Here is a 15,750-nt window from a genome sequence, read left to right as displayed (position 1 = left end):
AATATTTGTTAAATAAGTCTTGTAGAATAGGCGCTATCTGATCTTTTAATATTTTATAAAATTCAATGGGCCTTATTTGCCGCTGTCACTTTTATGGCTTTTAAAACCTCTTGAGTGATGTGGGCATTCAGATCATCTAGTTTTTCCCTATCTAGTCTTGGAATCTGTATTCCCTCCCCAAAATTCTGTTTTTTGGTATTATCAATGTTTCCTTCGGAGTAGATTTTTTGATCTGGGAAATGTTAACATATCTCTTCATTTTGACTTTAATCGCCTCTATATAATTTTCTTTTTTCGCAAATTAGCCAGTAGTGAGAACTATTTTAAAGTTTTACCATTAAAATTAAGAAAGGCAGCACTTTTTTTTAGGGGTTATGCTGTGTCCATGTCAATCTCTTTAGTAAGAGTAATGGGGGCTTTTAGCAGTTAGAAGGCGGCGAGGTGTTCCTTGCTTTATTTCTAACATTTATGCTACCCCTTTATAGAAAACCAGAGTTGGTTACTCTGTTTTTTCTTTTTCTACAGGTCCTTGACTAAGAAGCTGTCCCTGCCCTGCAGCTAGATCCACAGGTAAGTGCTCTTGCATTCTAGGTTTTGAGGGCAGCACTCTAGAGGTTAATCGTCAGTGGATCACTAAATGGGACACGTTAATTCCTGTACATAGAAATTTATTTCAAGAAAAAATGGGCAGTATATTATGCAGGCACTTAAGCTGTGGAGCTTATCTTTATTGGAGCATAAGGGGTTAATGTTTTGACCTGTGTATTGAGGCTGAGTCTGGCTGGATGTTGGGGGATTTAAAGACTTATTATAAGGATCTGGGGATTCTTTTAAGGACAGCGGGGACTTGTAGATATATCGTAGCGCTTCTAAGACGCACACTTTGAATTTATGGAGCAGTTGCCTTTTCATTGCGCTCACTTGACTCTCCTCTCTTCCGCCTTCATTTTCATAGTGGCTTGAAGAGCAGAGTGGCGTGTCGCTTGTGAGCTGGTTATAATGCCTTAAAAAGCTATCGGCTAGGATATCAGTCGCATAGACTCATCTCTAAGACTTTCTTTTGACTGTGATCGGTTCCTAGTGGGTTCTCCTGGTCCTGGTGTGGTGATTTGCCTCAGTCAGACTGAGGATATAGAGGTGGCTTCTATAATCTTATTCCAATTGTTCTGTGGGAGTATATTAATATCATTTACTTTTTTTGCATATTTATAATTATAACTCTTGCTAAAATAGACTCAGAACAAAATTTGGCAGTTAACTATGAAAAATGTTTACTTTGTTTAGAGGCTCAGATAGTGCCTCCTGTGCCACATGTTTGGATAAAGATTTACAGTTTAAAGACAAGATTTCCCCTCCTGAGTCTGTCTCTCAGGATAATGTTGTCCATTACATGCCTCATCTTTCTCCTCAAACGTCCCATAGTGTTTCACATGTAGTGCACTGCTGGTTCCTCTCAACATCCTCCTTGGAGTGTTTGTTTACCAGGAGATTTTGCTGCTCAGATAACGGCCACTGTTTCAGAAGCCTTATCAGCCTTTCCTGTTGCTGGAAAGCGAAAGAGGAAATACAAAAATATTACTGTTAGCAAGGGTTCTGACTCCCCAAGCTGCTTTAGTCAGTCTTCCTCAGTTATCTGATAAAGTTGATACCTCAGTGGCTTCTGAGAGCAAGATATCAGATTTTGAAACTGTAGTGAGCAATTTGGCAGATTCAGAGGAGGTTAATTTTGATTTAAATTAGAACACTTACTTTTGAAAGAGGTCCTTGCTACTTTTGAAGACTCGTCTGTCGCTCAGAATCTAAAAAAAGTCTTGTAAGCTTAACAGAGTATATGATGTACCTTCATCTGTGGAAGTGTTTCTAGTTCCAGACCGTATGTCAGATATCATAGCTCAGGAATGGGATAAACCAGGGATTCCTTTTTCCCTGTCCCCTGTTTTTAAAAACATGTTTCCTGTTGCTGACTCTATACGTGACTCGTGGCGCACAGTGCCCAAAGTAGAGGGAGCTATCTCTACTCTTGCCAAGAGAACTACTATTCCTATTGAGGATAGTTGTTCTTTCAAGGATCCTATGGATAAGAAGCTTGAGGCTTTTTTAAAAAAGATGTATATTCATCAGGGATTACAGTGGCTACCTGTTGCTAGTATTGCTACAGTTGCGGGGGGCAACATCTTATTGGTGCAATGACTTATCTGATCAAATCTCAGAGGAGACTACTATAGAGGAGATCTAGGACAGGATCAGGGCTCTCAAGCTGGCCAATACTTTTATTTGCAATGCCAACATGCAAGTCCTTAGACTGGAAGCTAAGATCTCTGGCTTCACTTTTCTAGCTCGCAGAGCCCTGTGGTTAAATCTTGGTCTGCAGATGTCACATCCAAGTCCTAACTTCTGTCTTTGCCTTATAAGGGCAAAACCTTATTTGGTCCTGGTCTGGCTGAGATAATTTCAGAGATTACTGGTGAAAAGGAATCTATCCTACTTTAGGATTAAAAAAATAAACCTAAGGGTCGCCAGAATTCTAATTTTCGTTCCTTTCGTAACTTTAAAAGGACACTAAACGCAATTTTTTTCTAGTTTACTCCTGTTATCAATTTTTCTTCATTCTCTTGCTATCTTTATTTAAAAAGCAGGAATGTGATGCATAGGAGCCGGCCCATTTTTGGTTGAGAACCTGGGTTATGCTTGTTTATTGGTGGGTAAATGTCAGCCTCAAATAAGCAAGCGCTATCCATGGTGCTGAACCTAAAATGGACTGTCTGCTAAGGTTTACATTCATGATTTTCAAATAAAGATAGCAAGAGAATGAATAAAAATTGATAATAGGAGTAAATTAGAAAGTTGCTTAAAATTGCATGCTCTATCTGAATCATGAAAGAAAAAAAATTGGGTTCAGTGTCCCTTTTAGGGACAAAAGTCTTCCTCCTTCTCTTCCAAGCTGGAACAATACAAGTTTTCTTGGAGGTCCAGTCAGCCTTGGAATAAGGGGAAGCAAACCAAGAAGCCTTCCACTGATTCCAAATCAGCATGAAGGGACCACCCCGATCCAGTCTTGGATCAAGTGGGGGGCAGGCTCTCTTTTTTTCGGCATGTTTGGATACGCGATGTCCCATATCCTTGGGCCGTAGACATGGTATCCCACGGTTACAGAATAGGATTCAAATCTTGTCCTCCTTAGAAGTAAAAAATAAAATAAGAATTAAACAAGGTGATTTTCTGATGAAAGAAAACAAAAAATTTTACCTAATAATTTTTTTATTTTTTTTATGAATGGTGAGAATCCATGAGTCGCACCCTTTCTTTTTGTTCAGGTGGCAGCGATACTTATTTTGCACTTCCTTAACATCTGGTGTGTTGGGGTATCTTGTACTCTCATCATCATGAAATAATTTAAGCATTTTTTTTTTTTTTTTTAAAGTATTCTATTAGAGGACCCGTAGGGATGCATTTATTTATTAAAGGGACAGTAAAGTAAAAATTAAACTTTTATTATTCAGACATAGCATACAATTTTAAACAATATTCCAAATTACAGGCACAAATCCACAAATCCGAAATTCCAAAATCCAAACCTATTATGAAATCAAAAGGTTTTAATTAATATTTTTTTAAAAAGATCAAAAAGTACTATTTTTAACTGCCTTTAAGTCACAATGTTCTCTGCCTATATCTTTGTTTTTTGATGTTCTAAAATGCAAAATAATAATCTATATTTATTTAAAACAACAAATATTACAGTAATTTACTTTCTTTCTGAGGGTACTATGTATACAAAAGTATTAAAAAGTATATAAAACTACCTTTAACTTACATGATAAATATTGTTGGTACTATCCCCTCTCCAAAATCTTTAAAGATGTAAATATTCCAAAATCCAAACAATTCCAAAATACAAATCTTTTCTACCTGTTCTTAAAGGGACAGTCTATTCAAAATTAAACTTTCATGATTATAATATAATTTTATCATCAAATTTACTTTGTTCTCTTGGAATTCTTTGTTGAAAGCCAAACCTAGATAGGCTCATAAGCTAATTTCTAAACCCTTTAAGGCTGCCTCTTATCTTAGTGCATTTTGACTGTTTTATACAGCTAGACAGCACCAGTTCATGTGTGCCTACATAACATTCTGCTCACTCCTGTGGAGTTACCTAGGAGTCAGCACTAATGGGCTAAAAATGCAAGCCACAGAGGTATAAAGTGTATTAGTATAACAATGTTGGTTATGCAAAACTGGGAAATGAGTAATTAAAGGGATTATCTATCTATTTTTAAACAATAACCTTTCTGGAGTAGACTGTTCCTTTAAATGTAATTTGCTTCGTTCTCTTGGTGTCCCTTGCTGAAAATCATACCTAGGTTAGGCTCTGGAGTAGCAGTGCACTGCTGGGAGCAAGCTGGTTTTTGGTGGCTGCACATATTTGCTTCTTATCATTGGCTCACCCAATGTATTCAGCTAGTTCCCAGTAGTGCATAGCTAATCCTTCAACATAGGATACCAGGAAAATGAAGCAAATCTGATAATATAAGTAGAAAGTTGTTTAAAATTGTATGTTCTGAATTAGTGGGAACATTTTTTTTTCATGTTCCTTTAACAAAATAATTTGACTCATGGGGGCCGATTTATCAATGTCTGTCCGGCATGATACGCTGTAGCGTATCATGTCCGACAGACATCGCTGAATGCCGACAGCAATTTAACATTGCACAAGCCGTTCTGGTGAACGGCTTGTGCAATGCCGCCCCCTGCTGATTTGTGGCCAATTGGCCGCTAAAAGGGGGTGTCAATTAACCTGATTGTATAGGATCGGGCGAATTAATGTCCGCAGCCTCAAAGGCAGCATACCAGTTAAGGAGCAGCGGTCTTAAGACCGCTGCTTCATAACTGCTGTTTCCGGAGAGCCTGAAGGCTCGCGTGGAACCAGGGGCCTTTCAGCCCTTGATAAATCGGCCCCCTGGTCTTTGTACCATTGGAACCCTAATATACTTCTGGGAGCAGGAGCAATCAGGGAATTCGTGTTCAGGCTACCGACCATTTGTTTCACAGACTGCATATGCCGTTAAAAGATATCACTATTCATAACTATTTAAGAAGCATTTTAACAAAAGCATTTAGTGCATGTGTTCCATGGCTTTGCAAGTGCATCATGGGTAGTGTATGTAGTATGAAGTATAATGTAAAGGGAAAGTCAAGTCCAAATTAGATTTTCATGATTCAGATAGAGCACGCAATTTTAAAGACATTTCCAATTTACTTCCATTAACAAAATCCTACTGAGCATGTGTAAGAATTCACTTACATTATATACATGCATGTATGATTGGCTGATTGGCTGTCACATTTTACAGGAGGAGTGGAAATAGACATAACTGATATTTGTCCAAAAAAAAAATCTAGTAGTTATTTTAACTTCAGACTAAGTTCTATTGCATTGTCTGTCTTTATTACACATTTATTGATTGTGCAAATTCACTGTATTTACAGGTCCTTTTAAAGGTAAATGGGAAACTACAAAACATAGCTTTGTAAAGACGAATTGTTATTTGGTCTGAGGAAACAGCCAGCTGCAGTGAAGGGGCGAAATATTTTTCTTATTTTTTTTTTATATTTTGTGCACGTATACTTTGTAAGGCAGATTAGCAGAGATTTCTGAGGGTGTTCTGGAATTCATTCTGGTGGTTAGCCAGTGGGCAATATGTGCCTATGTGCCCACACATATAATGTGTCACTGTCCCTTTCAGTAATTTTGATTTATGCACTTTTCAAGCTGTTTCTCTACCACTTTTTGGCTGTAGAGTTGCCACACAGATGGTATTTTACTAACAAGACTGGTATTTTTTAAGTTTCAGGTCAATCTAGATAATAAGGAATAAATCAAGAAATAAAGGTACTGTCATGTTGAAATTTCTCCTATGTGTGTTGGCATCTAATTATAAACAAATAATACTTTAAAATCAGTTCTAGCAGTTTTAGTTTCTGAGATATGCTGTGTAATCTTTTATGCAAATGAGCACAGCCTGGTTTCTCCCCTCCCAAAAAAGGTGGCAACCCTATACAGTTTGTGGGCGCACTTTGTTGTTCTTTAGTATACTTCTTTTTCCTTTATGACCCCTCAATGTTTTACAAACCAAAATACTAACTAGATTCACCATTACCTCACAGTTGATTCATTTTTTTTTTAATTTTACTTACACACACACACAATAGCCAGCATTAATACAGTTATATGAAAGGCAAAACATAAATAGCTACAGCATTTGTCCAAATGGTGTTAGGTCCAGGTGCCATACTTTGGTCCCGAACCTACAGCCATACACGCTATATTTCAATCAAACACACTGAAATATAAATTAGGGTGTCCCTGCTATTTTTGGTCTTCTTTAGACATATTCAAAACAATGTGTGCTTGATAGATATTGAATACATCAAATGTAGGGTAAGGTAACTTGAGCCACTCTCAGCCAAACCAAAGATTACTTTTATGCCTCTCAGTATTGACAGGATATGAAGCATTAATGGGGGAAAAAACATTATTAGGAAATGCAATACCACATTAACAATATTTACTGTAATTATCTTAGTATGAGAGTACTACAAAATTGTTTGTTTTTTCAGTGTGGTTTTATATGGACATTAAACACTAAGGGCGAGATTACGAGTGGAGCGCTAACATTTGTGTGCAAGCGATAAGGGGTTTATCAAGACTGTTTGCACTCGTCTAGCTTATCGTTCGTGTTAAGAGTTGAAAGTAAGCGCAATCGCTTGAGCGCAATTTGCTATTTACACTAGAATGATTACAGCGACTTCAGAGCTCTGGTTAACTGTTTCACAAAACACATAAAAAAATACATTGCAAAGTATAGTTACATTCATAACAACACCATGTAATAAAAATTATGAAAAAATATTGCGCACAAAAGTTATAAGAGCTCAAAGATATGAGATCTCAGGTGTTAGGAAAAAGAATGTGAAATATTCATATTTACATGTCGGGTTAGCGCACATGAGAATGGGGGAATACATGAATGCGCACACAATATTCTAACTTTTTTGTGCTCGTTGGGTTAGCGCACAAGCAAAAAAGTTTACTTTCAACTCAAAATACGAGAGCAACCCTACGAGCACAAAAAGCTTACTTCTTACGCTTGAGCAGGAGTGTTGATTATCGTCCCACTTGTAATCTGGCCTTAAGTAAATATGATGCATTCAAATCAAAGATTAGCCTGAGAATAATATACACATCTGTTTAAGTATAATAGCTAACCAAGCTATTTTCTAAATTATTTGCTTTGCAAGGGTTGCATTTTTATTTAAAAAAAAGGAAATAACTAAATAACTTTATTTCTAGCATTCCAAAATTTTTTTTGTTTTTCTGTCTGTGTGGGTAATTAGGGGTGGGATTATTTTCACCTGTTTGGGCCTTGCAAGCCTATAAATTTAGCACATTTACTCTGTGAGCTTGCTCTTTTAGGCTTGCTGTATTGATTCTCTGTTAAAGTAACATTGTCTAAGTATAATAGTTAGCTAACCAAGGTAGTTAGGCAAACAAGGTTTTGGGGTAACCAAGGGGAAATACATTTATTTTATACTTTTAAGTTAAACCTTTTATTAAGAATGTGTGAGAATCTCATTCAGTGTACAGCTTGCCACATGTTTGCATCACTGGAGCAGCCGCTTCTGGGATTATATGTTTGTGGCAAGTGCGAGCATATTGTCTCTTTAGAAACTCGTATTGGGGATCTGGAGGAACGAATTGCAACACTACATGAAATTCAGACACTTGAAAGGGAAATGGATAGGACTGAGCTGGTTGTTAATGGTTCCAGCAGTGGGAATGGGGAGGATTCAGATGAGGAGACTCCAGGATGTAGCTGGGTCACAGTTAGAGGGCGAAGTAAGCGGAAGAGACAGGCCAGTTCTGAGCTGGTACACCCCAATAGATTTGCAAGATTAAGTGAAGATGTTGGGGATATCAGTTCAGGGGTGGCAGTGTCAGAGAGGGCCGTGTTGCCTAGTATAGTGAACAGTCCTTTAGCTGTGGAAGAGGAGCATACTATGGTGGGCAGTCCTTCAGTCATGGAAGAGGGGCATACAAGTCAGGGCCAGAGGCAGATGTTGGTGGTAGGAGACTCTATTATAAGGAAGGTTGATAGGGTAATTTGTCATCCAGACCCTTTACATAGAACAGTTTGCTGTCTTCCAGGGGCTCGTGTTAGGCATATTGTGGAGCGTATTGATAGATTGTTAGAGGGATGTGGGTCTGATCCTGCAGTCATGGTGCATATTGGTACTAATGAAGAAATCAGTGGGAGATGGAGAGTCCTAAAAAATTACTTCAGGGAGTTAGGTAGCAAGCTTAAAGCAAGGACCTCCAAAGTAATATTTTCTGAGATATTACCAGTGCCGTGTGTTAACTCAGTAAGGCAGAAGGAGCTAAGGTCTGTTAATTCATGGCTAAAAACATGGTGTAAAAATGAGGGGTTTGACTTTTTAGAACACTGGGCAGATTTTTCACTAGGGTACAAATTGTACAGTAAGGATGGATTGCACCTGAATGACATGGGTGCAGGTGTGTTGGGGGAAAGGATGGTAGCACGTTTAGAGAACCTTTTAAACTAGGCAAAGGGGGGGAGGGTCAATTAGAACAAAATAGAACAGAGAGATCAGTGTCTGAATATGTCACTCCCTTAATATCTCAAGGAAGGGATGACTTAAGAAATGTCACATTAGAAAGTATAGAGGAAAGTACACCAAGTAGCAGCAGAAAGCACATGAAAATTAAATGTATGACAACAAATGCAAGAAGCATGACAGGTAAAATGGGGGAGCTGACGCTCTTAGTTGCAGAAGAGGACTATGATGTTATCAGTATAACTGAAACTTGGTGGGATGATTCACATGACTGGGCAGTTAACTTAGAGGGGTATACATTATTTAGGAGGGACAGGAATAATAAAAGGGGTGGAGGAATCTGCATGTATATTAAACCTGACCTTAAACCTACAATAAGGGAAGATATTTATGATACAAGTGACAATGTAGAGACCCTGTGGGTTGAAATAAAGAGTGGGGGGAAAAATCCTAAAAAAATATTACTAGGAACATGCTACAAGCCTCCCAACATTAGTGACCCGGAGGAAACTCAACTACTTATCCAAATAGGTAAGGCTGCTAATAACAGTGCTGTAATTATGGGAGATTTTAACTACCCTGATATAAACTGGGCCAATGAAATTAGTAATTCAGCTAAGGGGGATAGATTTTTAAATGTTCTCAGGGATAACTTCTTGTCACAATTAATAGAGGAGCCAACTAGGAGTAAAGCTATATTGGATTTAGTGCTATCAAACAATACAGATATAATATCAAACATAGAAGTTAAAGAACATTTGGGTAACAGTGATCATAACATGGTCACATTTGAAATCTCTTTTCATATGCAGTGTTTTAAAGGCTTAACTAAGACTTTTAATTTCAAGAAAGCAAAATTCAACGATTTAAGGAAATCATTAAATAATATAAATTGGGACAATGTATTTTCTAATAAAAATACAGAGGATAAATGGATAATATTTAAAAATTTGTTAAATAAATATACATATCAATACATACCATATGGTTATAAAAATAAAAATAAAAAAACTAAGCCGTTATGGCTAAATAAAAATGTGTTAAAAGAAATTAGGAAAAAACGTAGGGCATTTAAATTATTAAAAGAAAATAGTACAGACTCAGCATACAATATTTATAAGGAATGTAACAAAGCATGCAAAAAAGCAATCAAATTAGCCAAAATTGAAAATGAAAAATTAATTGCCAAGGATTCTAAGTCTAACCCTAAAAGGTTCTTTAAGTACATAAATAGTAAAAAATCTAAGAAGGATAATATAGGTACATTAAAATGTGTGGAGGGTAGCATGATAAATAATGACAGGGAGAAGGCTGAGGTACTAAACCAGTTTTTTTCTTCAGTATACACAAGAGAGGAACCATTGAATGATACTTTGGAACAGAATAGAACATGCCAGTCCATACCACTAACTGGGTTTTGTTTAGAGGATATCAGGAAAAAACTAAAAAATATTAAGGTAAATAAAACTCCAGGCCCAGATGGAATACACCCAAGGGTGTTAAGTGAACTTAGCACTGTTATAGACAAACCTTTACTCTTAATTTTTCAAGACTCATTATCCTCAGGCATGGTACCCCAGGATTGGCGTAAAGCTGATGTGGTGCCACTCTTCAAAAAGGGAAGCAGGGATGATCCAGGAAGCTATAGACCAGTTAGTCTGACATCAATAGTGGGGAAGATATTTGAAGGGATTATAAGGGATTATATTGATGAGCATATTCGTGTAAACAAGATTATGAGTTCTAATCAGCATGGCTTTAGGAGAAATAGATCATGTCAAACTAATCTAATTAGATTCTACGAGGAAGTAAGTAAAAATATAGATAAAGGAGAATCAGTTGATGTGATATACTTAGATTTTGCAAAGGCATTTGATACAGTGCCACATGAGAGATTAATGCACAAAATTAAGGGACTGGGAATAGCTGAAAATGTTAGCTCATGGATAAATAACTGGATAAAAGATAGGGAGCAACGAGTAGCAGTAAATGGATCATACTCAGATTGGACAAAGGTAATCAGTGGCGTCCCCCAGGGATCAGTACTGGGCCCTGTTCTTTTTAATATTTTTATAAATGACTTGGAGCAAGGATTAAATAGCGACATCTCTATTTTTGCAGATGATACTAAGTTAAGTAAGGTCATTAGGTCAGAGCAGGATGAACTCTCTTTGCAAAGGGATTTGCTAAAATTAGAACTATGGGCAAGTGAATGGAAAATGAGATTTAATACGGAAAAATGTAAGGTTCTACATTTTGGAAGTAAAAATAAGCAGGCTATGTATTTTTTAAATGGGACAAGACTTAGCCAAACACAGGAGGAAAGGGATTTGGTAGTAGTAATAGATAACAAGCTAAAGATGAGTGCACAATGCAGGGCAGCGGCTTCAAAGGCTAATAAGATACTAGCATGTATTAAAAGAGGCATTGATTCAAGGGAGGAAAGCATAATTCTGTCATTATATAAAGCCCTGGTAAGACCTCACCTTGAGTTTGGAGTGCAGTTCTGGGGACCGATTGCTAAAAAAGATATTGCAGAACTAGAAAAAGTTCAGAGAAGGGCCACAAAGCTAATAAGGGGATTGGAGAAATTAACCTATGAGGAGAGGCTAGCCAAACTGGGTCTGTTCTCTTTAGAAAAAAGGCGCTTGAGAGGTGACATGATTACTTTATATAAATATATTCAAGGCCCATATACAGAGATGGCAGAAGCTCTTTTTATTCCAAGAAAATTGGTTCTGACAAGAGGTCATAATTTAAGGTTGGAGGAAAGGAGATTTAATCTCCTGCAACGGAAACGTTTTTTCACTGTAAGAGCAATAAAATTGTGGAACTCATTACCAAAGGAGGTAGTGAATGCCAATACCATAGATACATTTAAAAATAGTCTGGATAAATTTCTGTATATAAACAAAATTCATGGATATGATTGCTAGTATTAAATGGGTCACATTTTAATGGGGTTATTTAAGCTTAACTGGAGCTTTTTGTAAGTATTTTAGATTTGTATAGGTTGAACTCGATGGACTTCAGTCTTTTTTTCAACCTTATCTACTATGTTACTATGTTACTATGTTACATGTATTTTTTTTAGATAATAGTTTAAAAGTAAAGTTTTAGTGTCCATAAAGTAAAAGGTTCCATCTTATCTCCTCTGCTGAGGCCAGTTGGCTTCAGTTATAAAGGAGCTACTTGAGTAAAAATCTCACCGTGTTTAATGTCCCTTTAAGAACCTTTTACAGAGATTTTTCTGTTTTCTTGAAAAAATATGCCAATGCAACATCAATATGTAGGTACAATACTTTCACATTTTTGTTACAAATAAACTATGTCACAATCAATAGTCCTATTAAATAATAGATCCACCAACTTTAGATCCAAAAAACTGCCTAGTGCAGTTGTTTTTAATTTAAAAAAAATCTACATTTTCAAATTCAACTATTTTGAGGGCATTTGAGGCACTTTTAGAAAATGAACCATAGATCTAATCTCTTGTTAATTTTTGGAGCGCTAATTGCTACTTTGATTTTGTGGTAGCAATAACCAGCCACTTATAATGGTGGTTAAATATTGTGTTATAATTTAGCGTTCCACTTGTAATCTAGCCTTTGTGTTGTCACAAACCTGATGTTTGATTCCAGTTAAAGGGACATACAACTCTATATAAATCCCATGTATTGATGTTTTCAGAGACTAAATTAGCCTGAGATCAATATGTAGATGTATTTTTTTTTATTATATTGATTTAAATATTGAAGAAAGTGTAAAGTATTCGTTTCCATCAAGTAATGAGTGCAATATTGTGGTAACATTGTAATCTGGGGTTTCCTAAGTTTAAAAAGACAGTAAACATCTTGAAACTGCAAGATTTTCTGCAGTCATGCAAACAATTTATAGATTAGGCAAGTTTGTTTTTTTACTGCATTAAAGGGACAGGAAACACATATTAGTTCTTTCTTGATTCTAGTAGAGCATACACTGTTAAACAACATTTTTAGTTGCTTCTTTTATCTGATATACTTCATTGTCTCACCCAATGCACTACTGGGGGCATTGGCTCAGCCAATAACATGAGGCATATATGTTTAGTCACCAATCAGCAGCTCCTGAGCCTACCTAGCTTTTTCAACAAAGAATACATAGAGAACAAAACAAATTAGATAATAGAAGTAAATTGGAAAGTTGTTTAAAAACACATGTTCTACCTGAATCATGGACGAAAAAATGTGAGTTTCAAGTCCTTTTAACACCTTGTTTGAATCAGTTGCTTTTCAACAGCTAAACTCCACCCACCCCTTGCTTGATACTGGAGTAGACAAGATTCTTATCTGATGCTCCATCCTGCTGACACCGATTAGGGACATATAAGAGACAGGACCTAGGCTTGTGGACTGCAGGTTCTCAGAATACAAAAAGTCTTAATTTTCTGAGTCAAATTGTAGAAAAAAAGGGGGGCAAAATAAATACTAGTATACTACAAAGTTGATTTTACTATGCATAATGAAAACTTTTATATTAGAATTTCAAAGTTTGTATTGTCTTTTTAAAAGCTTGTCTTATTTCCTCAATGAGTAACAATCTCACACTGTTTAATGTCCCTTTAATTGAATAAGGATTCCAGTCTGCCTGCTTTTGTATTGAGTATACACGTTAGTTTTATTACATAAGTGTGCTTGTGACTGGTTATACACATGTTTATCTGTGTGTGTGTGTGTGGGGGGGGGATAAACAGTTCAAGATGCTGAAAATTCACAAATACCTCAGTGCACTCTTAATGATTCTAGTCAACATTACAGAAGTTCACCGAGCAACCAGTCGTCATCAAGTGACCCGGGACCCAGCGGGAGTACCCACTGGAGGCAGCATATGGGATATGAGGGGTATGTATATTTTTTACCATGGTTACTCTATGAAATTATCCAGAAATGTACATATCTTTTAGCAAGTCCTCATTAAAGGGACATTAAACACTTCTTGCTTTTGTTACTCAGTTGTTTTAGACTTGCATTATCAGTTGTGACATAAAGGGACACTAAAGTCACTCTCATTATATTCAGATAGAACATGCATTTTTAAAAAAACTTTACAATTTAATTCCATTATCAATACATGATCAGTCTTTTTATATGCACGTTTTGTGAATTACCAGCTCCAACTGAGTATGTGCAAGAGTTTACAGTATATACGAAGATGTGTTTGTGATTGGCTGATGCATCTCACATGTTTTAGGGGGCAGGGAAAATTGAAGTAACTGAAATTTGTCAGTAAAAAAATCTACTGTTCATTTTAAACAAAGTGCTATGACTTTTTATAATCCATTTGTTATACATTTCTACTTTATTTAATGGTCCTTAAAGGGACACTCAGGACAAATTACATTTTCATGATTCAAATAGAGCAGCAATTTTAAAACAACTTTCCAATTTACTTCCATTAAAAATATGTGCACAGTCTTTTAAATTTACACTTTTTGAGTCACCAGCTCCTACTGAGCATGTGCAAGAATTCACAGACTATACGTATATGCATTTGTGATTGGCTGATTGCTATCACCTGGTACAGGGGAGTGGAAATAGACATAACTTTGAAATTTGTTAGAAAAAAATCCACTACTCATTTGAAATTCACAGTAAGTGCTATTGTATTGTCTTGTTATCTTGCATTTGTTGATTATGCAAATCTACTGTGTTTACTGGCCCTTTAAGCTTCAATTTGGTGCATTTGGTGTTATGATAAGTTGCCTACATTTTGTTCTGCCATTTTTTTTCTGTTTAATTTTTTTAATGTTATCCTTTTTTCTTTCATTTTTATTATAATACATCTAATATACTAATGAAGCTCTGCTGTTCTTGTAGTGAGCCCATTCATGTTTTGTTCACTTTGCCTCTGATAAATAATCAGATAAATAATTAGATAACATTTAAGCCAGTGATTTCAAAGTACCAGCCCTTGGGAGAAATGTGGCCCTCAAAATAGTTTAATCTGGCCTTCCCTAGTTCCCTTATTTATTAGGTAAATTACTAATTTGTCTCCATCAATTTTTTTTATGGTACGAAGTTTATGTTCTATACAGGCACTCACAAGCTAAATATAAAAACAAGCATGCATTGTCTAGTGTAGACTCCCATTATGCACTGTTTGGATAAATGTCTCTTTTTTTTTTTATTCAGTTCTGAATGATCACTTAAAGGGCCACTAAACCCAAAATCTTTCTTTCATGATTCAGATAGAACATACAAATTTAAACAACATTACAATTTATTTCTATTATTTATTTTGCTTCATTTTTGAGATATCCTTATTTGAAGAAAAAGCAATGCACATGGGTGAGCGAATCACATGAGACTTATATGTGCAGCAACCAATCAGCAGATACTAAGCATATCTAGATATGCTTTCAGCAAAGAATACCAAGAGAATAAAACAAATTAGATAATAGAAGTAAATTAGAAAGATGTTTAAAAATGCATTCTCTTTCTAAATCATGAAAGAAAAAATGTGGGTATCATGGCCCTTTAACTTGACACTCTCAAGATAAATATACACTGTGTATGTCTACTGAGGGCTACAACTCCCATCATGCACTACTACTTTGGTAATGTCACTTACAGTTTTTAGTATATCCAGTTTCAGAGCTTTCATTCTGTTCAAGTGGCCCCATGGGAGAACACTTTGGGGCTTATTTATGAAAGGCCTGTCGGACATGATCCGACATTGCAGATCACGTCCGACAGACCTTGCTAAATGCGGAGAGCAATACGCTCTCCGCATTCAGCATTGCACCAGCAGTTCTTGTGAACTGCTGGTGCAACACCGCTCCCTGCAGATTTGCGGTCAATCGGCCGCTAGCAGGGGGGTGTCAATCAACCCAATCATATTCAATCGGGTTGAATTGCGGAAATGTCTGCCCACCTCCTCAGAGCAGGTGGACAGGTTATGGAGCAGCGGTCTTTACTGAAGGCTCACCAGAAACACGGACCCTCAAGCTCCATACGGAGCTTGATAGATAGGCCCCTTTGCCTGTGACCCCAGATACAATGAGCTTGATACCACTGATTTAAGCCATTTATGCTTACTAGGCTCATTGAATGCAACTAATAGATTCTATCATTTGTA

General features: G+C 36.5%; 1 protein-coding gene across 15 annotated transcripts in view; it reads left to right on the top strand.

Annotated features, from left to right (window-relative positions):
• The window catches only part of SIPA1L2 (signal induced proliferation associated 1 like 2), a 730,143-nt gene that overhangs the window by 516,119 nt on the left and 198,274 nt on the right, over positions 1-15,750 (top strand). For 11 of the 15 annotated variants that reach the window (XM_053711132.1, XM_053711131.1, XM_053711129.1 and 8 more), the window contains one exon: positions 13,419-13,514. The exons of 1 other annotated variant lie outside the window; for it this stretch is intronic. In XM_053711132.1, coding sequence (XP_053567107.1) covers positions 13,419-13,514 — 96 coding nt within the window. The remainder of the gene's footprint in view (positions 1-13,418; positions 13,515-15,750) is intronic. 3 more of the 15 variants (XM_053711126.1, XM_053711122.1, XM_053711120.1) reach the window with 1 other exon arrangement.

This window comes from Bombina bombina, chromosome 4 (assembly GCF_027579735.1).
Source record: "Bombina bombina isolate aBomBom1 chromosome 4, aBomBom1.pri, whole genome shotgun sequence".
NCBI lineage: Eukaryota > Metazoa > Chordata > Amphibia > Anura > Bombinatoridae > Bombina > Bombina bombina.
Note: the sequence above shows the minus strand (reverse complement) of the source record. Positions and strands in the feature narration are given on the sequence as shown.